This window comes from Mauremys mutica, chromosome 17, assembly GCF_020497125.1.
Source record: "Mauremys mutica isolate MM-2020 ecotype Southern chromosome 17, ASM2049712v1, whole genome shotgun sequence".
Taxonomy (NCBI): Eukaryota; Metazoa; Chordata; order Testudines; family Geoemydidae; genus Mauremys; species Mauremys mutica.
In genome coordinates, this window is record NC_059088.1 from 22099048 (window position 1) to 22126721 (window position 27674).

At 62.4% G+C, this 27674-nt stretch overlaps 1 protein-coding gene across 11 annotated transcripts in view; it reads right to left on the bottom strand.

Moving 5' to 3' along the window:
* Nucleotides 1-1062: 1062 nt before the first annotated feature.
* Nucleotides 1063-27674, bottom strand: part of CELF3 (CUGBP Elav-like family member 3) — an 86342-nt gene continuing 59730 nt past the window's right edge. For 7 of the 11 annotated variants that reach the window (XM_044990823.1, XM_044990822.1, XM_044990820.1 and 4 more), the window contains 11 exons: nt 13117-13165; nt 11605-11733; nt 9580-9659; nt 7816-7959; nt 7221-7371; nt 6854-7003; nt 6696-6761; nt 6229-6330; nt 4820-4963; nt 4115-4250; nt 1063-2102 (listed from right to left, as the gene is read on the bottom strand). In XM_044990823.1, coding sequence (XP_044846758.1) covers nt 4123-4250; nt 4820-4963; nt 6229-6330; nt 6696-6761; nt 6854-7003; nt 7221-7371; nt 7816-7959; nt 9580-9659; nt 11605-11733; nt 13117-13165 — 1143 coding nt within the window. In that variant the 3' untranslated portion in view covers nt 1063-2102; nt 4115-4122. Of the gene's footprint in view, nt 2103-4114; nt 4251-4819; nt 4964-6228; nt 6331-6695; nt 6762-6853; nt 7004-7220; nt 7372-7815; nt 7960-9579; nt 9660-11604; nt 11734-13116; nt 13166-17963; nt 18044-18936; nt 18964-19498; nt 19956-27674 lie in introns of those variants that run through there. The other 4 variants (XM_044990829.1, XM_044990826.1, XM_044990825.1 and 1 more) reach the window with 4 other exon arrangements.

Here is a 27674-nt window from a genome sequence, read left to right on the forward strand (position 1 = left end):
ATGCTATCGGCCAGCGGCACGGAGCCGCAGAGCCGGGACCCATGTGCACGTTGGTGGCCTGAGCTCACCCCACGGTAGCCGGCTCAGGGCCCCGCTTCACTCCCCATGCTGGCGTACAGCCAGAGCAGCCAGGCTCCAACGCCGTTCCCGGGCCCGGAGCCTGTTGGCAGGAGCAGGGGCGTGAGGCCTTTGCAGGGGCTGAGCTGAAGCTGGTGCTAACTGACAGGGGTGACTGAGAGACGGGTCGGCAGGGGCTGTTTGGTACCCCCGCCTCCACTGCTAGCCCAGCCCCGGGTCTCCCCTCTGTGGCTGGCCTCTCCTCACCAAACTGTTTCAGACAAACGCCTGTAATCCAACCCGCCCCAGTCTCTGTCCCCCCCGCCCCCGCAGACCGAACACCCGGCGGCTGGCGTTTCCCAGCACGAGGGCCCAGACTGAGGCACGGGCGCGACGCCAGCGGGCACTGCGGGGGCTCTCACCCCCAGGCCGTTCAGTCAGGGAGCCGAGCCTGGCTCCTGTTTGTAAATTTTAGCCTCCAGGCTCCCCCCCCCCGCCACTACCCCCAAGACTCATCACCCTGCAAAGCGAACCCCATCGGCTTGGGCAGACCCCCTGGTTCAGCCTAGATCTCCCCTGCCTCCGCTGACCGAGGCCCAGCAGACAGGGCCATTGCAACCATTTAGGCGACCTAGGCGGTTGCCTAGGGCACTAGGATTTGGGGGGGGGGGCACCATTTTCTTCGGCAGTGACTGCGGCAGCCGGATCTTCGGCCGCCCCGGTCGCCGTCGGCATTTAGGCGGAGGGAGCTGGGATGGGGAGGGCCGCCTGCAGCAAGTAAGGGGGGTGTGTGGCACGCAGGGGAACTCCCCGCCCCAGCTCACCCCTGCCCTGCCTCCTCCCTGAGCATGCCATGGCTGCTTCACTTCTCCTGCCTCCCAGGCCTGCGACGCCTAAGCTGATTGGTGCCGCAAGCCTGGGAGGCGGGAGAAGTGAAGCAGCCACAGCGTGCTCAGGGAGGAGGCGGGGCAGGGGTGAGCTGGGGCGCGGGGTGCCTCAGGGCGGAGGGTGGGGGGTAGGGAGCTGCCGCAAGGCGGGGGGCGCCTCAGGGTGGAGAGGGGGGGAGCGCCTCAGGGTGGGGGGCGCAGGGGGGCGCAAAACATCCTTGCACCGGCCCTGCCAGCAGGACACGAGCCCAGCCAGTGAAGAGAGAGCACAGGGAGGGACTGTGGCGTTTTCCGGGCACTGAGAAACAAAGGATGGGCTTGCAGACAAGGGCCTGGGCTGGGACCCAGAAGACCTGGGCTCAAATCCTTCCTCTGCCACAGATTTCCTGTGTGACCTGGTCATGTCACTTCTCAGTTGCTCATCTGTACAATGGGGTCAATAACCCTGCCTCTCCCCCAACTCTTCGTTTGTTTAGACCATAAGCAACTTGGGGCAGGACCTGCCCCTCACTGTCTGTGCCGCACCTGACACAACAGGGCCCTCACTTCAGCCGGGGCCTGTGCAACATTCAGCATGACGGGGGCCCTGATCTCGGCTGGGGGGTCTCTGCAGCGCCCGGCACAACGGGGACTCGATCTCAGCAGGGCTCTGTGCAGCACCTGGCACGATGGGGCCCTGCTCTCAGTTGAGGTCTGTGCAGAGCCTGGCACGACGGGGCCCCAATCTCAGCTGGGCTCTAAGAGCACATGCAATGCGGATTACAGTAAATCCTTAAAGCAATGGAGCCTGCCACTGCGACACAGTTAAGCCCATTTCCCCGCCCCCCCAACGTCCCTCTGTCTCTTTTATGTGCAAAAAAGAAACTCAGGTCAATGACAAAGACACCACAAAACAAATGAACAAGCAAAAACCAAACCAAACCAAACTAAAAAAATCAAACCGATGCAGAACGAGAAACGACCCCCGTGAGCCGCGCACGGAGAACAAGGATCAGAACAAAAGCAGGATACGGTCACGTGCCACGACACACACAGACACGCACAGACCCCACCCCCCTGCCCCACGCTACGCCGCGCTGGGGGTCTTCACCTGGCTGAGACAGGGCTCTGCGCAGCACAGCCGGAAAGAACTGCTAGCAGGAGGTTATGTTCTTCTTTCTTAAAATACAGGGTGAAAGGCTGTTATACAGATCGCTGCGATAGACGGGGTGGGGTGGGGGGTCGGGCTACATGCACGACAGCTATGGGGATCGCTTGCGTTATTTGTGGGGGGGCATTAGTAGCACTGTTATTTTAATGCTTGAGCTGGTGGGACATCCTCATGTTGTGGCTTTTCCTTCCACCCTGCGTAAAAGCCTTCAGGGTCATCTACTGCCCTGGTGATTTAGCCCGTGGGCTCTTTGGAGCGGGACAGTGGCTCAGCCTGTGTCTGTGCAGTGCCCAGCGCACTGGAGCCTTGATCTCAGCAGCTAAATAATAATCCCGTGTGCACATGCAGGAGGGGTGTGTTTCTGCCCTCTGCTGGGGGGGGGGAGAGCTGGCGCGGCTCCAAGACGCTTGGTTATTTGAAGGGCTTGATGAACAGGTCAGGGAGTGGCTGGTTGCAGGTCTCCTGCTTTCTCGCTGGAACGGGAAACGGCCCGGCAATTTTGCAAGAAAAAGTTTTGTCCAAATGGCACATGTTGCCATGTCCCACGTGCCCTGATTCCAGACAGAGCTGGTCAGACAACCTGTGTGTGTGTGTGCGTGTGTGTGCGTGTATGTATGTGTGTGCATGCGTGTGGGTGTGTGTATGTGCGCACCCAAGGGCATGCGTTGTTGTGTTTGCAGTGTATGGGTGAGCCTGGGTGAGTGGGTGCCTGTACACTGCATGTGTGTATTTTTATGTGTGTGTGTGTAATACGTGTGTGCCCTTGAATGTGTGTATGTGTGTGTGTGTGTGCGTATGTACCTGTGTGCCCGCATATGTGCATATATGTGTGTGTGTGTGTGCGTACATCTGCCCATGTGCCTGCTCTGTTCATTCCCTCTGGGGCACCTGGCACTGGCCACTGTCGGTAGCCAGGATATTGGGCCAGCTGGACCTTTGGTCTGACCCAGTGCAGCTGTTCTTATGTGTATATGTGTGTGTACACATCTGTGTGTGCAGGAATATATGTGTGTGCCCATGTGCGTGTGCCCAGCTGCATGTGTGTGTGTGTGTGCCTGTGTGTGTGCTTATGTGTGTGTATTTGTGGGGACCTGTGTGTGTCTATGTGTGCCCACATGCATATATGTGTTCACACGTACCTATATATGTGCCCATGTGCATGTGTAAAGGTGTGTGCCTGTGTGCCTGTGTGTAGCTGTGTGTGCCCACATGTGTGTAGCTCTTTGTGTGTATCTGAGTGTGCCTGGGCATGTATCTGTGTGTGTCAATGAGCATGTGTGTAACTGTGTGCCCATGTGTGTGCCCGTGCATGTGTCAATGTGTGTGCATCTCTGTGCGCCCGTGTGGGTGTGTATCTGTGTGTGCCCGTGTATGTATCGGTGTGCACCTGTGTGCGTATCTGTGTGTGTGTGTATCTGTGTGCGCCCGTGTGCATGTGTATCTGTGCGTGCCAGTGTGTGTGTATCTGTGTGTGTGTAGCTGTGTGCGCCCGTGTGGGTGTGTATCTGTGTGTATCTGTGTGCGCCCGTGTATGTATCTGTGTGCACCTGTGTGCGTATCTGTGTGTGTGCATCTCTGTGCACCCGTGTGGGTGTGTATCTGTGTGTATCTGTGTGCGCCCGTGTATGTATCTGTGCATGTGTACCTGTGTGCGCCCGTGTGCATGCGTGTGTGGATGTTTGTGCCTGTGTAGAGGGGAAATCACAAAAATGACTCTGAAATTTTACCCTTTTTAAAAATCAAACTGTGAAATTCCTGCTACGTTTTTCCGGGGCTCTCGGCTCAGTCCTGCCCAGGGCTGGGGGCTGTCGCCCTCTTGTGGCCAAAAGGCCCCAGGGCTGCACACCCTGAGAGCGGAGACGCCCAGCGTTACCCCGGGGGGCTCTGTCCGGCGGGAGGTAACACAGCCAGGGCCTCACCCCCGCACTCCCATTACGCTGCAGCTCACCAGCCCAGCCCACTGTGCACCCCCCGGCTGTGTTTGGGGGGTCCCTGTGCATGGGGGGGGCAGGGCACCCACCTGGGGCCTTAGTACGGCCGGTTGGCGTCTTTCGGTCGCTTGAGCTGCACTTTCAGGCGCTTCATGCCGATCTGGAAGCCGTTCATGGCCTGGATGGCAGCCTGGGCGCTGGTGGGATTGTCAAAACTTACGAAACCTGGGGAGGGGGCGGGGGGGGCAGAGAGAGGGGGTGGGGGTTGGGCGCCGGGGAGGGGTAGAGAGGCAGGGGGAGAGGAGGGGGGCAGAGAGAGGCAGAGAAGGCTGAGTGGCCCTGGGAGACCTTTTGTTCACGGCTAGGGCAGTGCCCCTGTGGGTGCCTGGCTCAGGGTGGGCAGCTCCGTACCCGGATTCTCAGCTTGGCACCAGGGCCACGGTATGCTCAGCTGCCCCGTCCTTGGGGGCCGGGAACCCAGGATCGCCTCCCCGAGGCTCGGGTCTGGGGGCACCTATCGGTGGCAGGTAGAGGGTGCCCGATGCAGGGTTTGCGCCCCGGTGCCAGCCGCTGTGGGTGACAGGAGACGGGGCCAGGCGAGCCCTGGGATGGGCAGAGCCGCTGGGGAAGCCAGCTCTGCATCAGGCTCAGCGTCAGCTACACGAGGGGTTGCAACAATCCTTTGCCTGGGAGGGCGGCCCCTCGCCCCGGTGCCCATTGGCTGGGTCTGCTGCTCGGCCGCTGGCCCACAATGCAGCAAGAAGGGGCCGGGGGAGCCCATTGGCTGGGCTTACCGAAACATTTGCTCTGATTGGTCGCCCGGTCCACGAAGACTTTGGCAGAGATGACGTTCCCGAAGGGCAGGAACATCTGCAGGATCTCGGAGTCAGTGAACTCCTGGGGCAGGTGGTAGATGAAGATGTTACAGCCCTCGGGGCCTGCGGGGAGGAGGCGGGTGAGAGTGGGCGGGTGCTCAGGACACCTTAGATGCCCCCATGCTGGGCCCCCATTCTAGATCCCTCACACACCGGGCTCCATTCTAGATACTACACAGCAGGCCCCATTCTAGATCCCCCCACGCTGGGCCCCTGTTCTAGATCCCACACACTGGCCCCTGTTCTAGATCCCCCATGCTGGGCCCCCATTCTAGATCCCACACAATGATGTCCTATTCTAGATACTACACACTGGGCCCCTTTCTAGATCCCTCCATGCTGGGCCCCCATTCTAGATCCCACACATTGGGCTCCCTGTTCTAGATCTCACACGCTGGACCCCCTAAAGCCTTTTGCTGTGGACCTCCCATCCTGGACCTCTCTATACCGTTCACTCTGGATACCCCAGTCTGGAGACCCCCCCATTCCAGACTGTTCCAGATCCCTTGCTCTGGACTCCATGTTCTAGACCACTCTAGATCCTCTCATTCTGGCCCCCATTCTGGATCCCTGTAGACTTCCCATGCTCTGGACTTCCTCTGTGAAGTATTGGGGTCCTCAGGGAAGATGTGGGAGTCCTGAGGTGCACAGTGAGGCAGGTCCTTGGTGACCCCAGGCCACATCTGCCCCCCATGGACCTCCCACTACTGAGAGACATTGGGGCAGGGCTCCTGGCATTGACAAGGGATGTGAGGGGCCCAGGGGTCCAGAGGGCACTGGGGGGACATTGTTGGAGGGAGCGGTGCCTAGGGGTTGCTGGGGGCATGATATGAGGGAGCGGTGCCCAGGGGGTGCTGGGGGGACAGTGTCGGGGGTGGTGCCCGGGGGGCCCGGGGGGCGCTGGGAGGAGGATGTGGGGGGCGGTGCCCAGGGGGAGCTGGGGAGACAGTGTCGGGGGCGGTGCCCAGGGGGCGCTGGGGAGACAGTGTCGGGGGCGGTGCCCAGGGGGCGCTGGGGGGACGGTGTCGGGGGCGGTGCCCAGGGGGCGCTGGGGGGAGGATGTCGGGGGCGGTGCCCAGGGGGCGCTGGGGGGACGGTGTCGGGGGCGGTGCCCAGGGGGCGCTGGGGGGACGGTGTCGGGGGCGGTGCCCGGTGGGCGCTGGGAGGAGGATGTGGGGGGTGGTGCCCAGGGGGGCGCTGGGGGGACGGTGTCGGGGGTGGTGCCCGGGGGGCGCTGGGGGGAGGATGTGGGGGGTGGTGCCCAGGGGGCGCTGGGGGGATAATGTTGGGGTGAAATGATGGGGGCAGTGGCCCCAGGCCCCACTTACCTTCCCGTTGCTGCTGCTGCTGGGGGGGCGGCTGCTGCGTGAGGATGGCCGGCTGCTGGGGGAAGGCCGGGCTCACCAGCCCATAGGCAGCGGGGTAGGCGGCTGGTGAAGAAGCAAAGGAGGGCGTGAGCGACCCCTCGGGCTGGGCCTACACGCCCCCAAGGGAAGGATCTGGCCCCCTCCCCTCATCACTGGCCCAGCTCCCTTCCCCCACTGCTCCCGTCTCCCCCGGTCCCTCCACTGGCAGGGAGCCCCCACCCCATGCCCTGTGTCCCCCTGGCTGCCCACCGCCCCCGACGGCCCTGGGGGGTGAGGCCGGCCCTGCCGCGCCCTGGTGCTGCTCAGACCTGGTGCCAGCACCTGGGACGTCCCACCATGCTGCTACCTCCACCCCCTCAGCCCCCTCAGCCCCCACCCCTGCCCGGGGCCCCTTCCAGCCCCCCCAGCCCTGGGGCGGGGCGCCAGACCTGTGTAGTGCTGCATCCCGGCGTAGGCCTGCTGCAGGGGGTCCACGGGGGCGGCCGGGCTCTGAGCTGCGAGGGGAGACGAGGGGGGAGTGGGTTACCGGGAGCCCGTGGCTGAGCCGGGGCGGGGGGAGCAGGCAGGGCGGGGGCGGGGCGCGTACCTGGGTACGGGTGGACCCCGTTGGTGTAGAGGGCCTCGGAGGCCGGCTGCCCCGTGGTCTGTGTGGGGACCGGGCTGTAGCCGTTGACGCTGAGCGTGGCCGGGATGGCGGACACGGGGGTGGCGGCGATGGCGGGCGGCGTGCTGGTCCCTGTGGGCGAGAGATGCGGTGGGGGGGGGGCCGGTTCGGGGCCCTCCCCCCACCCATGAGGAGATCCCGGTCGGGTGCCAGCTCCCGGCTCGCCCGCCCCCTCCCCCTCTGCCGCCTGCAGCCCAGGGGGGCTTTGCCCACCCCACTGGCTCCCCGGCGGGGCCCCTCCTCGGCCGGGGGGGGTTGGCACCCGGAGCCTGGCCCGCGCCGGCCCTACCTGAGGAGGGGGTGAGGGGCGTGAGGGGCGTGGCGATGAGGCCGTTGGGGTTGATGGTGGCCATCTGCTGCATCTGGACGGCCGCCATGGTGGCCATGGGGTTGAGGTAGGCGGAGTGAGCAGCGACCAGGGCTGCCTGCTGCTGCATTAGCTGCAGAGGGAGAGAAAGAGACGGGAGGGGGTCGGGGGGGGTCCGCTGGACTGCTGGGGGGATGGGGGAAAGCCTGTCTGCAAGGGCACAAGGACTGGGGGGGGGATGCCCCGCTGTCCCGGCCCCCCAGGTCTGCCCCTCAGTCCTGACCCGCAGCCCCCTGCTGTCCCAGCCCTCGGCTCCCCTTCCCCCAGCTCTGCCGGTGCCCCTCACTCCCGACCTGCAGCCCCCTGCTGTCCCAGCCCTCGGCTCCCCTTCCCCCAGCTCTGCCGGTGCCCCTCACTCCCGACCTGCAGCCCCCTGCTGTCCCCGCCCTGGCTACCCCCATCCCCCAGCTGTGCCAGTGCCCCTCACTCCCGACCTGCAGCCCCTGCTGTCCCTGCCCTGGGCTCCCCCCACGTCCCTGCTGCGAGCCCAGTGCCCATGCCGGCGGGAGCCGCTTACTGCTTGGGTGTAGGCGCTGTAGGCCCCGAACTGCAGGGCGATGGGGCTGAACATGCCAAGCTGGTTGGCCACCTGCTGCATCCGGCGCAGGCCCCGCTCCTTCTCCGTGTCGGCGAATTTCACCACCAGGCTGGAGGAGGCGCCCTGGGAACGGAACCCCCCCGGGGGGGCTAGTGAGACAAGCCGAGCACAGTGACCCCCCCCGCCCTGCCCCGTCTGCCCCCTCCCCCCACTGCCTCAGCCAGCCAGGGTGACCCACAGGCCCCAGCCCTCCTTCTGCAGTCTCTGTGCCTGGCAGCCTCCGGGGGAGTGTGTGCGGGGGGCGGGGCCCAGGCTCCCCTCCTGTGTCAGGTACCTGCTCCAGCCCCTTCCCCCCAAGCCTGGGATGATCTCAATCCTCCTCGGGTCGTAGGGCCTAGTGGATAGAGCACCGGCCTAAGCTTCCAGACAGCAGGGTCTTCCTGTCTCTGCTGCTTGACGAGCTTGGGCACGTCACTGCCCTGGTCCATGCCTCAGTTTCCCCAACTGTCGAATGGGGCTAATGAGCCCAACCTCGTTGGCAAAGGGCTCGGGGTGAAAAGCTGGAAGAAATGTTCCTTTCCGGGCAGTCGAGACGTTATTTCCAGCTCACGCCGCACACTCCAAAGTCGCCTCGACCCAGAAAACGGGTGTTTTTTCACCGCAAGAGTGTGGAAGAGGGACGGTCGGACGCTTCCTCACTGTCGTTTTCCCACATCAAGAAATGGGTCCCAGTCCAGCTGTTCCCACGGCAACGGTGTCGCCCCGTCGGCGTTTTTCAACTAAAAACCGTTTTCTCGGAACCTTCCCGGCTGGCTCTCGAGGCCGCAGTGGCGAGCTCAGTCCATCAGAGGGCAGCAGACCCTCAGGCAGCATCCTGCCCCCCTGCCCTGGTGCTGAGCTGGGGCCCTTCCAGGTGGTGGTGGTGGTGGGGGTGTCTGAGATTTGGAGCTGCCCACATGAGAGGGTGGGAGAGGCAGAGGGGGTCCTGCTGTCCTGGGTGCTCGCTGGCTGTGCGGCCCGTCTGGTGCCCGATGGAGGCTGCAGGGGGGATCGGGGCCTGGAGGCAGGAAGCCCCTGTGGGGTCCTCGCAGCCTGTGCCCCTCGGAGTCCCCAGGGGAGGGGGGTGTTGGGGCAGAAGAGGCCTGTGGGGTGTCTACGGACTTGCACTGGCCAGGCTTCAGCTCAGCTGGGATGCTGGGGCGGCGATTCAGGCTCTGAGCTCGGGGGGGCAGGAGCCTGCGTCTCTGCTAGAGCCGCCACCTCCACCCGGCTGGCAGCGCGCTGGCTCGGGCCACGCTGGGCTGGTGCGAATCCGGCCACCCGGGCGGGCTGCCTCCCAGTGCAGGGTAGACGGGCCCTGGGCGTTCCCAGGATGCTGCTGGGGAGCCCGTCCCCCTCCCCACGCATGGGGAAAGGGCTCAGAGCGGCCTGGATCTAACCCCGGAGTGTCTCAGCGGGCAGGGGGACGACGAGTGCCCGGGGGAGGGTCCAGCTGGGTCGGTGAGTGCCCGGGCGGGGGGTTCCAGCCAGGTTGGTGAGTGCCCGGGGGGGTGGGGTGTCCAGCCAGGTCGGTGAGTGCCCGGGGGCGGGTATCCAGCCAGGTCTGTCAGTGCCCAGCGTCTGCCCTGGGAGAGGAGGGGTCTGGGTGATGGGTCTAATGCCGAGCTCCCCACTCAGGGCCATGCCAGGAATTGCCCCCTCTCAGCCCCGCCCCGTGTGCCCATGCGCCTGGCCGGGCCTTACCGGCAATGTCCGGCTGCCGTGCAGTGTGTTGATGGCGGCCTGGGCCTCGGCGTGGGTCTGGAACTTCACGAAGGCGCAGCCTGGGGGGAGACAGAGTCAGTGCAGTGGGTGGGGGGCAGGGCCTGAGTGTGGACAGACACCCCGAGTGCAACCCCAGAGCACACACACACACCCCGAGTGCAACTCCTGAGCACACAGACATCCCAAGTGCAACCCCTGAGCACACACAGACAATCCGAGTGCAACCCCTGAGTGCACACAGACACTCTGAGTGCACCCCCCCGGGCACACACAGACACCCCAAGTGCACCCCCTGAGCGTGCACAGACACCCTGAGTGCAACTCCTGAGCGCGCACAGACACCCCAAGTGCAACCCCTGAGCACACAGACACCCCAAGTGCAACCCCTGAGTGCACACAGACACTCCGAGTGCACCCCCCCGGGCACACACAGACACCCCAAATGCACCCCCTGAGCGTGCACAGACACCCTGAGTGCAACTCCTGAGCGCGCACAGACACCCCGAGTGTACCTCCCTGAGCACACAGACACCCCGAGTGCACTCCCCAAGCACACAGACACCCCGAGAGTGCACTCCCCGAGCACACACAGAAAATCCGAGTGCACCCCTGAGTGCACAGACACCCGAGTGCACCCCTCTGAGCGCACAGACACTCTGAGTGCACCCCCCTGAGTTCGCACAGACACCCCGAGTGCACCTCCCGAGCACACACAGACAATCCGAGTGCACCCCCCGAGCACACACAGACACTCTGAATGCAACCCCTGAGTGTGCACAGATACTCTGAGTGCACCTCCCTGAGCGTGTACAGACACCCCGAGTGCAACCCCTGAGCATGCACAGACACTCTGAGTGCACCCCCCTGAGCACACAGACATCCTGAGTGCACACATGTTCCCAGCCCCCCGCTCCTCCCCAGAGCCAGGCACCCCTGTACACACGTGCCCTCCCCGGTCTCCACCCATGCCACACACAGCCGCCCCACCCAGAGCTGGCAGGGCCCCTCAGCCCTGCATGCCCAGCCATGCAGTGGGCAAGGGTGGCAGGCGAGCAGTGGGTCTGGGAGGCAACATTGGCTAAGGGACAGGCCCAGTGAGCCCCTGCCTGGTCCATGCCAGTGGCGGGGATGGATGCCAGTTGCGCAGCCAGGGAGCGTCACCCAGGACAGCTGCAGGGCCCGGGGGTGGGAGGATTACATGGGAGAAACGGGCGAGAACCCTCGGGGGACCCCCGTGGCCAAGCTGCATCTTCCCTGCAGCACAGCGCCCCCTACTGCATCCCCAGCCTGCCCCTGCAGCACAGCGCCCCCTACTGCATCCCCAGCCAGCTCCTGCAGCACAGTCCCCCCTACTGCATCCCCAGCCAGCTCCTGCAGCACAGCGCCCCCTACTGCCCCCACCCTGCTCCTGCAGCACAGCGCCCCCTACTGCATCCCCAGCCAGCTCCTGCAGCACAGTGCCCCCTACTGCCCCCACCCTGCTCCTGCAGCACAGCGCCCCCTACTGCATCCCCAGCCTGCTCCTGCAGCACAGCGCCCCCTACTGCATCCCCAGCCAGCTCCTGCTGCACAGCGCCCCCTACTGCCCCCACCCTGCTCCTGCAGCACAGCGCCCCCTACTGCGCCCCATCCTACTTCTGCAGCACAGCGCCCCCTGCTGTGCCCCCTGCTCCCTGCAGCATAGCGCCTCCTACTGCACCCCCCCCGCGCTCTCTGCAGCACAGCGCCCCCTACTGCCCCCACCCTGCTCCTGCAGCACAGCGCCCCCTACTGCATCCCCACCCTGCTCCTGCTGCACAGCGCCCCCTACTGCCCCCACCCTGCTCCTGCAGCACAGCGCCCCCTACTGCATCCCCAGCCAGCTCCTGCAGCACAGCGCCCCCTGCTGTGCCCCCTGCTCCCTGCAGCATAGCGCCTCCTACTGCACCCCCCCCCGCGCTCTCTGCAGCGCCCCCTCTGCTATGGGGGCAGGCCCAGCGGCAGAGGCCCCGGAGCGGCACTCACCTTTGCTGGTGCCATCTGGTCCCCGCAGCACCGTGCACTCATCGATGTTCCCGAAGGGCTCGAACATTTTCCTGACGTCCTCGTCCGTCTGCTGCTTGCCCAGCATCCCCACAAACAGCTTCCGGTCTTCTGGCAGGGAAGAGGCCGTGCTCAGTGGGGAGCCGGGCCCAGTCGCCCCCCACCCTGCCCCGCTCGGGTGTCGGTCACAGAGCCCCTGCTGAGGGGCAGACGCCTCCTCTCACCCCAGGCTGGGATCCTGGTGCCAGGAGCCAACCACTAGGTCCAAGCCTGGTGCCATGATGGTCGGGCCCCGGGGGGCCTGGAGGGGGGGTTACGTCTGCAGGGGGCACTGGAGAGCATCACAGCTACACTTGGCTGGATCTTTCCCTCCCTAGGGCCTAGGCTGCTGATCGGTCGGTCTGGCCTTGGCTCTGTTTCTCCAGACCCTGCTCTGTTTGTCCGGCCATGTCCTTAGATGCTAGAATGCTGACGGGTCTGTGTTTCTGTCTCCCTAGACCCTGGCTGATCGGTCTAGCTATGTATCTACCCCCTCCGTATCTATCTATCTATCTATCCCCATTCACCCCCTCTATCTATCTATCCATCCATCCATCCCCATACACCCCATCTATCTATCTATCTATCTATCCCCATTCACCCCATCTATCTATCTATCTATCTATCTATCTATCCATCCATCCCCATACACCCCATCTATCTATTTATCTATTTATCTATCCCCATACCTCCCCATACTCATACACCCCCTCTATCTATCTATCTATCTATCTATCTATCTATCTATCTATCTATCCCCATTCACCCCATCTATCTATCTATCTATCTATCCATCCATCCATCCCCATACACCCCCTCTATCTATTTATTTATCTATCTATCCCCATACCTCCCCATCCTCATACACCCCCTCTATCTATCTCTCTATCTATCCCCATACACCCCCTCTATCTATCTATCTATCTATCCCCATACACCCCCTCTATCTATCTATCTATCTATCTATCTATCTATCTATCTATCTATCTATCCATCCATCCATCCCCATACCTCCCCATCCTCATACACCCCCTCTGTCTATCTCTCTATCTATCTATCTATCTATCTATCTATCTATCTATCCCCATACACCCCATCTATCTATTTATCTATCTATCTATCCCCATACACCCCCTCTATCTATCTATCTATCTATCCAGCCCCCTGGTATCCGTAGGGAGCACTGTTAGCCCTGCCCAGTATTAATCTGATGTCACAAGAGCCCAGGGCGGGGAAAGCCCCCGTGAGAAATCCCGGGAATGTGAAGGGGGGAAGACACCCTGCCCCAGCTGATCCTAGCTTTGCTCCCCAGAGACTGCCTGGGAGGCCTGGGCTCAATGCTGGAAGGGGTGTGTGTGTGTTGGGGCAGGGAATCACCCCTTTGTTCTGATGGGGGTTTAACCAGGGGTAGCTGGGGTTCCAGGACCCTGCCCCCTCCCCACGCCCGGCGGGTACCTCCTCTGCTTTCGCTGTCTGCTGGCTTCACCTGGATCGGCCGGTTCATCTGCAAGGGGGAGAGAAGGGAGAGACATTGAGGACGTGTGCAGGCAGCCCCTGGTGCTCAGAGAGCGGGGCGCCATCCCCACCCCCAGAGATGGAACCATCCAGCAGCCAGACCCCACCCACCCCCAACAACGAGGCTTGAGCCCCTGAGAGAGAGAGAGAGAGAGAGGGAGCCTTATCCCATCATATAGAGGGGAAACTGAGGCACAGGGTGTGTCTGTGACTTGCCCATGGTCACCAGGCACGTCAGAGCCCAGATTAGAACCCAGGAGTCCTGACGCCTAGTCCCATCAGCTATAACCATTAGATAACACACTCCGCCCACAGCCAGGAATGGGAACCCAGGAGTCCTGGCTCTCACTCATGGCTGGAATGGGAACCCAGGAGTCCTGGCTCCCCTTTATTTAGTGTGAATTTAATCCAGTGGGAGAGCCAGGCCTGCCCAGCACAGGGCCAGTTTCCCTACTTACTGCCACAGCCCTGCCCTGGGCAGCTCGGTTTGTAGCCAGCCCAGGAGTGGCCTCTCTGCGGTGGCTGCCAGCCAAGCGCCTGTCCCTGACTACTGACCTGAGACTCACCAAACAGCCAGGGTTGGAATTGAACTGGGGGCAATGGCCCCATGTCCCATTTCCCGAGGCCCCAAGTCCCCTGCCCTGGGGCCGGATCAGAGCCGGAGCCCCCTGGAGGGGAAAGGGCCCATGTCCCATTCCCAGCCCCCCTGAGCCAGCCAGTCCCCCCAACCTGGGGCCGGAGCAGTCCTGGTTCTCTAGAGCTGGCCTGGCCTGGCTGGACACAAGCTGGTGGGGGAAGGAGTATCCAGCAGAAACCACTGACACCCCCCAACCCAGTGTCAAAGACCCCCTCCCCGACTCCCTGCAGGAACACTGCGAGTGAGAGCGCCCCCTAGTGAACGCCCCGCTCCCTGCAGCCCAGCGCCCCCTAGAGCCACGCTGCGGCTTTGGGTCCAGCCCTGACTGGGAGGGGACAGCACCCCCTGCCGAGCCCTCCACCCTGCTCCCTCCTGGAGCAAAGCCCGCCGGCAAGGGGAGGGTTAAAGCAGAACCGTGAGATTAACTCAGCAGGTCGCTGGGACGAGTTCTGTAAAAGCATCTGTAATCATATTAAAGGAAAGCAGCAGCTTGCAGCAGAGAGAGAGGAGGGGAGGCAGCCCCCCCTCAACTGCATGGTAATACCGTAACCCTCACCCCAGCACCTAGAGTGACCAGAGAGCAAGTGTGAAAAATCAGGACACATTTTTCCAGGTGGGCGGTCGTGGCAGAGTTGCGTATATATGACAGAGCCTTTAATATCGGGATGCCTGGTCGCCCCACCAGCACCGTCCAGAGCAAGGGAACCTGGGAAGTGAGACACCCCACAGCCAGCAGCCGGGAAGCGACTGCACCAGCAAAACCCCAGGGCCGACCGCCGTCTCCAGACGCTGGGAAGTTTGGGGGCCACAACGTGGGGGTCCCACTCCTGATCCTGAGCACGTCGATCCCAAAGGCGGGTGGGCGCCGTGACCAGGCGGAGGAGCAGCCAGAGGCCCGGGGTTGACACGGCCAGGCACGAATGGAACCCAGGCGTCCTGGATCCGAGCCCAGCAGCCCGTGCACTGGCCCACCCCTTTCTCCCCACGCTCCTGGCAGTTCGGCCTTCCATGGAGGTGCCTGGCCATTGCCTTCGAGAGAGAAATTTAGGCCCAACTGACAATACGCCAGGAGCTGGGAGGCTTCCAAGGAGGCCACATTGAAACTGTAGGGGTGAGTGTCTGTTCAGACAGCTGTCAATCAGGGCTAGCCCCCTGCTCTGGGCTCGTCGCCATGGCAGCCGAGCGCCTCACCAGCTTTCCTCTATTGACCCTCCCAGCACCCCTGAGAGGCGGGGCAGGGCTCTTATCCCCAGAGTACAGATGGGGAAACTGAGGCGCCAGTAGTTCGCTGCCTCACTCCATTGACTTTTGGGGATCTGGCCCAAGGTCACGCAGGGAGTGCGTGGGACAGCAGGGATCTGAACTCACAAGAGCTCTAACCACTGGGCCATCTTTCCTCCCATCCATCCTTCCCTAAATCACTGGGCCCAGCTGACAGTGGCCCCAGCCCCCCGTTTACTTGGAACCACGTGCAGTCCCAGCGCTGCCCCGATGACTGAGCAGCATCCCCACAGGCGCAATGCCACCGGGTGCTGCCATCGTGGCAGCATAAGGCTGATGTGAGCAGGAACACGCCTTATCCAGGAGATCAATAAAAAAAAGGCTCCGGATTTGCCCGCTAGCCAAGGGCACCTGTTCTTACAGCTCCCACACTCCCATCCTGGTCACAGGCATGGGCAGGCGGAGGCACTGCCAGGCTGGGTCCGGGGGATGGGGACTGCAGGCCGCGGGGGCGATGCCTGACATTGCAGCATCCCGGTGCCCTGTGATGCAGCCGGCATTTCTGGCAGGGCACTGCCCACGCACTCTGCCTGCTCTTTGCACCTTGTGTCTCTCCAGGAAGGACATACATGGTGGGCGGAGATGGGGGGGGCATGGATCCCACCCAATCAGTGTAATTAAAGCCTTGCTCATTGCCCAATGGATTGATTATTACTAAGATTCTGAGCTCTATTGATCAGGCAGAGATGGTGCAGGGTGTGTATGTGCATCCCTCCATCCCGCTCGGTCGGCCTCCCCAGCAAAAAGACTGACTCTAGCTCCAAAGCAAACGCTGTCTCACCGGCCAGCCCAGCGCGGGCTAGACACAGGCTGTCTGGCAACCTCACCCCCAGCCCTTTTCAGATCAGCCGGGCTCTTTATCTGCCTGCTGGCTCTAACTGTCTGTGGGACCCACCTCTCCCTGTCATATCTGTCCATCTCGTCATCCATCCATCTCCCCACCTATCCATCCACCTGTCCTTCCAGCCAATCCATAACTGTCCATCCAGCCGCTAATCTAATCTCTCCAGCCATCCATCTCGAAGGCACATATCTCCCTGGGAAGCGTCTAGCCAGAGAGCCCGGCCCACTGCCCAGACACTTCTCACAAGCGGCCTCCCAATCACTGCTGTTTTAGGAGCAGGTAAACCGTCGGACACAACCCCCTGCCCGCCCGGCAAGAGAAAACACACCCCAGCTCCCCTGCCCTGCATCTTCCGCCACAGCCTCCCGCCTTGCTTTGTTGCCAGGTTATCTCTGGTTGCCACAGCAACCGGTGCCACATGGGGACCGCTTTTTCCTCTCGTGGTAAAAAAAACAACAGGGCCTGGCAGCCACCCAAGGAGCAGGGGCTTTTCGGAGCGGTGTGGCGCCCTGAGCCGGGCACGCAGGCCGAGCCCACAGAGGGGCAGTGTCCCCGAGGTTTCAGCCCCATTTAGCGCATGGGGAAGGTGGTGCTGGCAGGACAGACCTAGAGATCAAAGGCCTTGGCGTGTGCCTAATCAGGGCAAGGTTCCCAGGCCCCCCTCCCACCCCACCCTCAAGGGGGCAGCTTGGTGCTCCCTGAGCATGTCTTTCTTTCTTCGAACGTGCACGACGGTAGCATCTGGATGCCCCAGCTGAGCACAGCCCCTGCCCCAAAGAGCTTGCAGCCTGAATAGACAAAGGGGAAACTGAGGCACAGAGTGGGGAAGGGACTTGCCCACAATCCCCCAGCAGAGGTGGGAATAGAACCCAGCTCTCTGAAGTGCTAGGGACATGCTGCCCTAACCACTAAGCAACATCACACCACACCATGTTTCTTCGTGAAACAGGGGTGATGGGGAACCAGATAGAGACAGGCCCACAACTCCCATTTCACCAGGGCTGGCACCACTGCCCTGAGCTGGGTTTGAACTGGATGTGTCTGCTGCTCTCCCCCAGGCAGGGTTTGGGTCCTCTGGGGTGGAGCAGCGGTTTATACAGAAAGCACAGAGCTCAGGGCTGAAATGCAACCACCTCTGCGGTAGGGTGGCTGCTTATGGAGAGAGCACATGGCCCAGCGTTGAGATGCAGCCACCTCTGGGGTGGGGTGGCTGTTTATACAGGGATCCCTTACCCATTATAACACCCCTGTGGCTGGGATGTGGACACCCCACCATGCCAACTGCCAGCCCCAGTGAATCACTGCAGGGTTATGCTCTATGGTTCATGGGGGCATAGCCCCATATTGACATAGAGGTCAGTCCCCAAGCAGCCAGCCAAAAGCCCCACAGAGACTGACTACGGGTAGGGCATCGGGGGTGGGTGCCTCTGGAGGTGAGGGCTGGGGGGAGACGTCAGCCAGGGCCGTCCAGCTGGCCTTGTCCCCCAGCGCTGGGGCTGCCGATGGCTTTGGCAGGACGCTGAGACCTGCTGAGTCAAGACCCACAGCCATGCCGGAGACCCACCAGCAGAACGCTGCCGGCGGGGGCTGGTGCTGCACCCCGGGGAGCTGCTCCCTGAGTCTGGGTTGGCCTGTGGCTGTACATCCAGGGCAGCCAGCGGCAGTGCAGGCCCCGAGCCCCATTGCATGGCAGGGAATTGTGCCCCGTCCTGGCAGCTGCTTTTTGCACCCTCCCAAGACCAAAGCATACGGGGCTTTGCACGAGCAGATCTCTGCAGGCCGGCATTGTGGGGCGCAGCTAAAGGGGTCAGGGCAGTGGGGTGGGGATACGCGAGCCTCCATAGCAGGTGCTCTTGGCATGAATCAGCTGTTTAGCTGTGGGCTTTACAACGAGCTGGGAACGTGGGGGCTGACGGGGAAGGGGAATTAATTGCAATAACCAGGGATGCCCCTGCTCAGGCGTCTTACGTCACAGGGAAGGATCAAGGCCTGGGTTGGGGTTTTGGGGTGCCCCACCCCACGCACCCCATGAGCCGCGTCGCTTTCTGCGTCCATGACAAAGTCATCGCAACCTCACCTCACAGGGCCGTCACGCCAGGGGGAGAAAAAAGCAGCAGATGCCCGGTAACCATGGCAACCAGAGAATATGAACCATGGCAACCGCCCACTCATCCCCAATTTACCCACTGCGTTACCTAGTAACCACGCTGACATCACCATTTATCTTTATAAACAACCCCAGGGTGGGGGGACGATTTGAGCAAAGGGGAAGAAAAACAAAGGGGGGGGGTTTCAAATCTCCAAAATATTCAAGTGGGAGGTAGAGGGAGAAGCCCCGAGGGGAAAATGCAGAAATACCCACCCCCAACCCCGCTAAATAGCCATCCCCTGGCAGCTGTTTATAGAGGCCTCCTGCGCCAGGTGCTGAGATGCAGCCATATCTGGGGTGGGGTGCAGGGGCTGCTTATAAAGGTACCAGGTACCCTTCACCTGACAGCAACATGCAGCCACCTCTGGGGTGGGGTGTAGGGAACTATTAATACAGGGCTCCCTTGCCCAGCACTGAGATGCAGCCACCTCTGGGGTGGGGCAGCTGTTTATATAAGGATGGCTCACCGAGCTCTGCTAGACATCTCTGGGGCAGGGCACAGGGCCTAGGTGACCTTTACCTGGCACAGAGATGCCGCTGGGGGGACGGGGCCTATATTTAACACAGCAACACCCTGCCATGCACCACCCTGGATGTCTTTGTGGCTGGCGCTAGGCCCAGCCACCCAGGAGGGTCACCCAGCTGGTGCTCAGGACCTAGGGTGTCCAGGCAGCTGGAGCCGGAGCCCTCCTGTACCGCAGAGACCATCAGCATCTGTGAGCTGGCCGTGCAGTGCAACAAGAGCACTCTGAGTCCCTTCCAATGCCCCCATCGTGGCAGCCGGCCCCCGCAACGGGGCAGCGCCCTGCAGGACGGGCATCGTGCTGGGGCGGGGGCACGGGGGCTCACCCAGTGCTTCATTTGTATTGTAAGAGGCACCAGGGCTCAGCCCTGGCAAGCCCTGCTGCCTGTTCTCCAGTCTTGGGGGGCCTCCTCTGGATGCTGGCGCCAGTGGGGGAGCCCCTCCATCCTTGGGGAGCAGCCCCGAGGGCACAGGAGAGGCCAGGCAGCTTCCCCCGCCCCCAGCTGCTGGAATCAGCAGCACAGTGAACAGGAGCATGGCCCAGCGGCACCTCCGGACCCTGCCAGTGCCACTTGCTTGGGGGATTATGCAGTGGGCTTCTCAGGGTTAATTTTCACTGGGGTGGGGGTCAACAGAGAATGAAAACAGGGCTGGGCTTAGCTCCTCCTCCCCTTCATTTGCAGGAGACACTTGGGAGGAGGGAAGGGGAAGGGGAGGGGGGGTCCCACTAGGGGCTGGAAATGGGAGCCAGGCTCCCAGGGGGCTGGCGGGAGTTGGGTGGTGGCATCCCCCTGACGGAGGGCCCAGGTTCAAATCCCAGCATGGGCAGAGGGAGGCGGCTGGCCGAGGCCTGGTGCTGCTTGTGGCCAGGCTGCCTGTGTGACCAACCTGGGGTTTGAGAGAGACTCTGGCTGGGCCAGGCAGCAGCTCCCTCTGCTCTTCGCAGCTAGCTCAGGGGAGAGCCAGCCCAGCAGGGCTGCGGTCTCTGCTCATGAGACTCGCCTCGGCGCTCTGACCAGATCCCACCTGGCCAAGCCTTGAGATCCAGCATCCTAAAAGCTCGACAACAACTGCTTGGCTGGCGCAAAGCAGCGGCCCGGCCATCAGCTGCAGTGGAGCGTCCCCTGTTGCCACCAACTGAGAAGCTGGGTCCTGGCATGGGCAGCATCTGGGAGCCGCGGGACGAGGGAGATGCTAAAGAAGAAGCAGCCGGGCCTAGTGGGGAGGGCACTGGGCTACAAGCAGGATGCCTGGGTTCAATTCCAGGACTGACACTGACCACAGGCAAATCATTTCTCCTCTTTGGGTTTCAGTCTCCCCTCCCACCTGTGTCTATTCAGCCAGGGAGCTCCAGGTCTGGGCAGCGCCCGGCATGACGGGGCCCTGATCTCGGTTACTCTGGGTCTGGGCAGCGCCCGGCGCGACGGGGCCCTGATCTCGGTTACTCTGGGTCTGGGCAGCGCCCGGCGCGACGGGGCCCTGATCGTGGTTACTCTGGGTCTGGGCACTGCCCGGCGCGACGGGGCCCTGATCTCAGTTACTCTGGGTCTGGGCAGCGCCCGGCATGACGGGGCCCTGATCTCGGTTACTCTGGGTCTGGGCAGCGCCCGGAGCGACGGGGCCCTGATCTCGGTTACTCTGGGTCTGGGCAGAGCCCGGAGCGACGGGGCCCTGATCTCGGTTACTCTGGGTCTGGGCAGCGCCCGGAGCGACGGGGCCCTGATCTCGGTTACTCTGGGTCTGGGCAGCGCCCGGTGCGACGGGGCCCTGATCTCAGTCATGGTTTGTGACACCTGATGATAAACCCCTGAACAGAGACATGCAATGGGGTAATTGTTGCTATGCTGCCAAGACCATCCCCTCTGTAACTGGGGCAACTGGCTGAGGGACGGTTGCCATGGTAATAAATGCCATCCTAGGATGGAGCGCTTGGCGCAGGAGACTCAGAGCCGGTGGCTGGGTTCGAGGAAGGGCTGGGCAGTTTCATGGGCCTTAGCTACAAACTCCCCAGCTCTCCTGCGTGGGGTGTGACCCCACCACTGCTGGGGCCAGGGAGAAATGTGCTTCCTTTCGGCCCCCAACTCCATGCAGAACTGGCAAGCTGCCCAGGTGCAATGTGGGACCATGGGGGCCTGGGCCACTGCCCGGGAATCCAGATTTGAGAGCCTGACGCCCTCAGCAGGGAGGGGAAAATTCCCCGTTCCCTTATTAACCAGTACAATTATTGTACTGAGCAAGAACCCTCTAGGTCGCTGTTAGAAATGAAAGCCCCCAAGGCGCTACATACCCCGAGGAGGGGAAATAAATTAGGGACTGGCCCTTTTGGGATACAGCTTTCAGCCCACCCCACCCGAGCCCCCAAAGGGATTGCACGGCTCCATAGCGGATCCCACCCCAGCCCGAGGCACCACGTGCTCCCCTGTGCTCCGTCATTGGCCTGGGAGCCCTGCGGGGCCGTTTGCAGGGAGCGGATGCTTTGGGTTTTCCAAATCCCCTTGTTTGCACAGTGGTGTCTTGAGCAGGAACCGGACTCGTGGCCTGGAGGCAGACGGTTCTGAGCGGTTATGCACAAAAGCAGAGGCCCCCCGTCACTGGGCGACCTCAGGAGCTGCCCCGCCAGCCTCTGAGTGAGGGTGGAGCTGGGTGGCTTGGCCTCCTCGCGGGGGTGGCTTTTGGCCGGGCTGAGGACGTGCCAGTGACTTGATCCCCCTGCCCCCCAGATCAGGAGGCAGCTGTCTAGGAGCTGCCTGCTCTAATCCCACCCTCCAAATCCCACCTGCCCCTCCCGCCTCGCCTGGGATTTACCACGCATAAATCCTGAGATTATCCAATCAAACCTAAAGCTCCTTAGGTCCCGGCATGCTGCGCGAGCCCCGTGCCGGACGGCAGCGGTAACGCCGTCTGGCTGGTGGGGTTCAGGAACCTGATCCAGGGCAAGGGACGGGGAAGGGGCGAGTGGTTGCTCCAGGGGTGAGAGTTGCCAGCAGAATTACAGCCAAGTGTCCCAAGATCAAGTGATCCCAGGGAGGATCCCAGCAGATCCCAGCAGATCACCCTGGATCCTCAGCCCCAGTGAATCTGAACCCAGACCCCAGGCCGCCCTTTGTCTGGAGACATGGTTCAGTGCTCGGGGTGAATTGTGGTGGGAATGGGACGTGGTTAGCGCTGGCTGGGAAAAGGCGTCTGGGTCAGAAGAGCTGTGCAAAATTCCCCTCCCCCAGCTCTGCCGGTGCCCCTCACTCCCGACCCGCAGCCCCCTCCTATCCCAGCCCTGCCCCCCAGCTCTGCCAGTGCCCCTCAATCCCAACCCACAGCCCCCTCCTATCCCAGCCCTGCCCCCCAGCTCTGCCAGTGCCCCTCAATCCCAACCCGCAGCCCCTTCCTATCCCAGCTCTGCCCGTGCCCCTCAATCCCGACCCACAGCCCCCTCCTATCCCAGCCCTGCCCCCCAGCTCTGCCAGTGCCCCTCAATCCCAACCCACAGCCCCCTCCTATCCCAGCCCTGCCCCCCAGCTCTGCCCGTGCCCCTCAATCCCGACCCACAGCCCCTTCCTATCCCAGCCCTGCCAGTGCCCCTCAATCCTGACCCACAGCCCCCTCCTATTTCAGCCCTCGGTTCCCCCTCCCCCAGCTCTGCCAGTGCCCCTCAATCCCGACCCACAGCCCCCTCCTATCCCAGCCCTGTCCCCTCCCAGCTCTGCCAGTGCCCCTCAATCCCGACCCACAGCCCCCTCCTATCCCAGCCCTGCCCCCCAGCTCTGCCCGTGCCCCTCAATCCCGACCCACAGCCCCCTCCTATCCCAGCCCTGTCCCCTCCCAGCTCTGCCAGTGCCCCTCAATCCCGACCCGCAGCCCCCTCCTATCCCAGCCCTGCCCCCCAGCTCTGCCCGTGCCCCTCAATCCCGACCCACAGCCCCCTCCTATTTCAGCCCTCGGTTCCCCCTCCCCCAGCTGGGCCAGTGCCCCTCAATCCCGACCCGCAGCCCCTTCCTATCCCAGCCCTGGGCACCCCACCCACAGCTCTGCCGGTGCCCCTCAATCCTGACTTGCACCAGGGCAGGGAGGGGGCATGCGCTGGTTACAGGAATTGGCTGTCGGGAAAACCCCAGCGCAGCTCTCAGGCCTCACACCACCAGCCAGTGTATAAGTGGAAACGGAGCCGGGAACGAGCCCACGTGGCCCCAGCCCCCATCCCATAGCTGGGGTGGGGGCCAGCCGGGGGGGGAGGCAGGAATGGGCTTGGTTTAAGATCCAAGGTCCCCCGATCACAAGCCGGCCATGCTGGGAGCTGCCTCCCGCCCCGGATCCCACAGAGCTGTGGTGGGAAGGGGTCTCTGAGCCCGGGGGGGGGGGGGGGGCTGGCCAGATGGGGGAGGGGTCAGGAGTTGCACAGGGAGAGGATGTGAGGGGTGGAGGCTGGGGGGGCATGTTAGGGAGTGGAAGGGCATCTGGGGTGCAGGATATTTTGGGTCTTGGGGCCCCCCAGAAGCTGCTGGGGTCAGAGGTCAGCAGGGTCAGGCTGTTGGGGAGGGGGTCAAAGCTGCCCCCTCTCCCTGGCCCTATTTCCCCCTAACAAGGGGGTCATCTGCTGCCCCCAAGCTCGGCTGTGGGGGAGAGGAGCAGAGCCCCCTGTTCCCCATTAGACTGAAGGAGCCCAGAACCAGTGATCATGGGAGCTACAGATCCATGTACATGTCCTAGAGCAGGGGGCTGGGAGCCAGGACTCCTGGGTTCTCTGCCCAGCTCTGAGTGGGGAGTGGGATCCAGTGGTTAGAGCAGGAGGAGCTGGGAGTCAAGAATCCTGGGAGTGGAACATGCTCAAATGAGACCTCCATGTACTTCTGCCCGGGCACAGGGCCCCCCGAGGCCGCCAGCCCTCCCCCCTCAGGGGCCACTCGGGAAGCAGACCTGGCCCCAGACACACGCACAGACTGGCTGGCGTCGCTGCTCCCAGATGTTGTGGGCGAGTTCCCCCCCGAAAGGCCCTCGGCTTTGTTAGCTCAGCCGCCCCCTGTCCCCGGCGCACCTGCCCCGCAGCCCATGTTTACCTGGCAACGAGTCATTATCTGCCTGCTGGTTACCTAGCTACCGGGCTCCTGGTGTCCACGCCCCGCCAGGAACAGAAGGGGCTATTTATAACCCAGCCGGGCACCCACAGCCTCCCCGAAACAAAAGGGAACCTGCCAGTGCCAGGTCCCTTCACCCACCGCTCCCATAGCCTGCGGTGACGGGCACATTTGCCACCCACGGATCAGCTGAGCCAGAGCTCTGCCTCGCAGGTGGCACCAGGATATGGCAGTTTCTCAGGCAGGGATGCCAACCAGGGGGCCAGCCAGTGCCCAGGTGGGCACTGGAGATGTGGACCCTCCAGCTAGGATGTGGGCTGAGACCCAGAAAACTCGAGTGGAACGACTCAGCAGGACGCTCCTGGTCCCCAGAGCTCAGCCCTGGAGGGTTCCATCTGCTTGCCCACATGTGCAAATGCACACGGATCCCCTGCACGCATGCACGAACACACATGCCTCCCCCGGCACATGCACACGCCTCTCCTGCCCCCCCACAAATGCACACGCGTGCATGCGCCCTCCCTCACAGACACACACGCCCTGCAGGTGCCAGCACGTGCCTCCGCTCCTACGCAGGTGCAAAGGGACGCAGCATCCCTTTGCATGCGTCTGCCACACACGCAACCCGGCACTTGCGTACACATCCCCACGCCCCCCCACGCATACAGGTGCAAATGGTCACACATGTACCCCTGCATGCGTGTGCATCCTTACACGGGCACAGCTTGCTTGCACATGTAGTGGTTATAGAGACCCCCCCCTGCAAGGACTGATAATTCAAGCCCCTCCTCCCCCAGCCAGCACACAGCCTCTCGCCTATGACACCCAGACCCGGGACCACCTGCCCTGAGAGAGGGGGCGGCGCCAGGCACCCTGACCTGCCTGGGCAACAGCTGCAGGGCCAAGGGCGGGGGAGCTCCTTTAAATCAACCCAAAAGACTGAGAGTGAGACAGGAACAACAAAGCTGGAGCGATGGGGAAAGGGAGAGGATGGAGAAGGGGTGGGGGGGAAACAGCAGAGCAGACCCCTGCAAATGCACACACACACACACACGCACACACACACACACACACACACACACCAGCCTTTACTAGGGAAAAGTCTGGGAGTTGCCCCACTGGGATCCTGTGGGTTAGAGGGCAGAGGGGAGGGTCTGGGAGCCAGGACGCCAGGGTTCTATTTCTAGCTCTGGGAGGGGAGTGTGGTCTAGTGGGTAAAGCAGAGGGGCTGGGAGGCAGGACTCCTGGGTTCTGTCCCCAGCTCTGGGAGTGGAGTGAGATGGAGGAATTACAGATGGAGGGAACGGGAGCCAGGACTCCTGGGTTCTACTCTATTTCTGGCAGGTGAATGGCATCTAATGGTTAGAGTGGGGAGCTGGTTGTCAGGACTCCTGGGTTTTCTTCCCAGGGAAGGGAGAGGCATCTAGTGGTTAGGGCGAGGTGTGAGTGTGTGTGTGTGTGGAGTGGAGGGGGCTGGGTCCAAATCTGTTCCATGGCTCTAAGCACATTATGCAGATGCCACCTTGACCCCTAGCATTGTCCCGGGTTCCTCCTCACTTGGTATTTCACAACCCCCCCGCCAGGGTCTGGGCCTCCCTCCCCACCCCCACAATAAGCTGGGGTCTGCGGGGAGTTAGCAACCCAGAAGCCTAGTGCATGGAGCCTAGAACGTGGGGTCTAGAGATGAGCAGTGACTCCAGGGTCTGTCCCCACACTGGGGTCGTCATTCACACCTGTGCAAAGCAGGTGTCCCGTTGCTCCCAATGTGCGGGGGGCGGAGGGGGGAACGACATTTGGGCTGGGCACCGTTTTACACCCTCTTTGCACAATCGAAATGATGACACACAGTCACCCCAGGGTTCCGTACGCACACCTGCTAGCAATGCTACGCACTAACCCCCCCCATGTTCACCGAGACACACCCAGTGCCCCGGGCTAACAGACGCACCCTGAGAATCCAATCCCCGCCAGACACAGAAAACACGGACGCGCACACACACAGAGCAGACATAAGATGTAAGCAAAAGACACACGGACGCTAAAAACACGCATGTGATTGCATGCCACGTGCCCTGATTCCCCATCGCCCTGCACCAGGCCCGGGCACTTACCCCAAAGGGGTGTAACACATGGCGTTTCATGCCTACTTTGCACAGGTGCTAACACACGGGGCAGGGCAGTGTTGACTTAAAGTGTGTTATAAACATGGGCATCTACACACAGATACACATGGATGGGATCACGTCGGCACACGGCTAAAAGCTACAGAGAACCGTGTACACGCCCCTCACACACACACACACACGGAAACACACACCCAACGGCTGCACTCCCAGCTCCATGGCTACACACTCCAATCCCAATCAGACACAGGCGCACGCAGCAATCCACCGGCACATAAAGGGCCAGGGAAGCAAAGCAGGTGGCGAAAGGGGGCAGAAAAAACAGAATAAAGGGAATCTCTGGAGACAAAGCCCCCGCTCTGCAGCATCTGCTCCCAACATTCAGAAGGGAGGAGGCGAGAAACAAAGTATCTGGCCCCCCTCCCTCCCCAGGCAAAATACACTTGGATTCTGTGTTTGTGCGGCGGGGAGGATGATGGGAAGCTGGTGGTGGGGGAAGACAAGCAGGAGATGTCGCCCTCTCTTTCGAGCGTGGCACAATGGGGTGGGAAGACGTGGAGGGAGCAAATCTGCCCCCGGTGGAGCTGGTGTCTTGGTGGGAGATGCTATGGTTGCTATGGGGATTGCTATGGGTTGCTATGGGGATGCCAGGAAGCCGCTCTCCTCCCAGCCTGGCGCCGTGGTTCCATCAGGCTTGTTTTTCCCACCCGGAGGCAGGGCGGGGCGTTATTATTTGCCCTTGTTGTTCTCTGAGAGACGGGAGACCTTCCCCAGCCGCGCCGTGCCCTCCCGCCCTGGGCATCCCGGGCACTTCCTCAGCCAGCTCCTGCTTCCCTGCCAGTCCCCGCTGCAGGGCACTGCTCTCGGGCAGGGCGGGGGTCCCCGGCTCGCCGCCCCCCACTCACGGAAGGGAGGAAATCTCGAGTCACACTCTGTATGGAAACCACCCCCCTCCTGGACACGGGGAGCCAGATTGGGGGGTCAGGCCTCCGGGGCGGGGGGAGACCTTCAGCCTTTGTGACTTTCCATCAATAAGCCAAGGCAACGTGGCCTGCTCAGCTGAGGTCCCGGACCCGGCTGTAGACAGGCCAAGCCCCTTCACCATCGGGGAGTCCAAAGGAAGTCGGGGCTCTGCTCACCACCTGCCTGGGGCTGGGGAGGGTCCCAGACGGCTCCCTGGTTTCCCCAGGAGAGGGCAGTCCCTGTAAGGGTCGGCATCACACCCAGGGGAGGATCGAAAGCCCTGGGGCAAACTAGGCCTCAGTTCTGTCTTTGCCAGGCCCCCACCCCTGGCATATTGGCGCCTGGCCCAGCCTTTAGTGCACGGATCCCCAGGCCGCTCTGTGGGGCAGGGCAGGGCTGTTCCCCCATTGTGCACAAGGGAGTGGTGGCCGAGAGGCCCAGATCCTCATTGATGTTTAGGACCAAACTGCCATCCAGAGGCCCTAACAAAGAGATAGCGTCTGGGCCCCAATGGCTTAAAGCCCCTGGGACCGCATCTGTGGGGTGGCCGGCAGGACCAGTGGCAGATGTGGGGCAGTGGTGGGGAGTTAGACACCACAAGACCTTTGAGGGTCGGGGCCCTGGGGACATGCACCAGGCAGTCTGAGATTCAGGCCCCACGGCCTCTGAGGTGTCTGACTGTGTTGATATCTGAGTCACCCTGGGCCAGACACTCGGACTGGCAGACACCAGGCTAAAGATCTCTCCTGCAAGGACCCGCCAGAGCCCCCAAGAGCTCCGGCCTGCCAAGGACCCCCGAGCATTGGATCCCCAGGGAGCTGGAGGAAGGAGGGGGACAAGCAGCAGCCCCAAAGGTTACCGCGGGAGGGAGCATGAGACGAGGCAGGAAAATGGAAATCCTGAGCAGTGCAG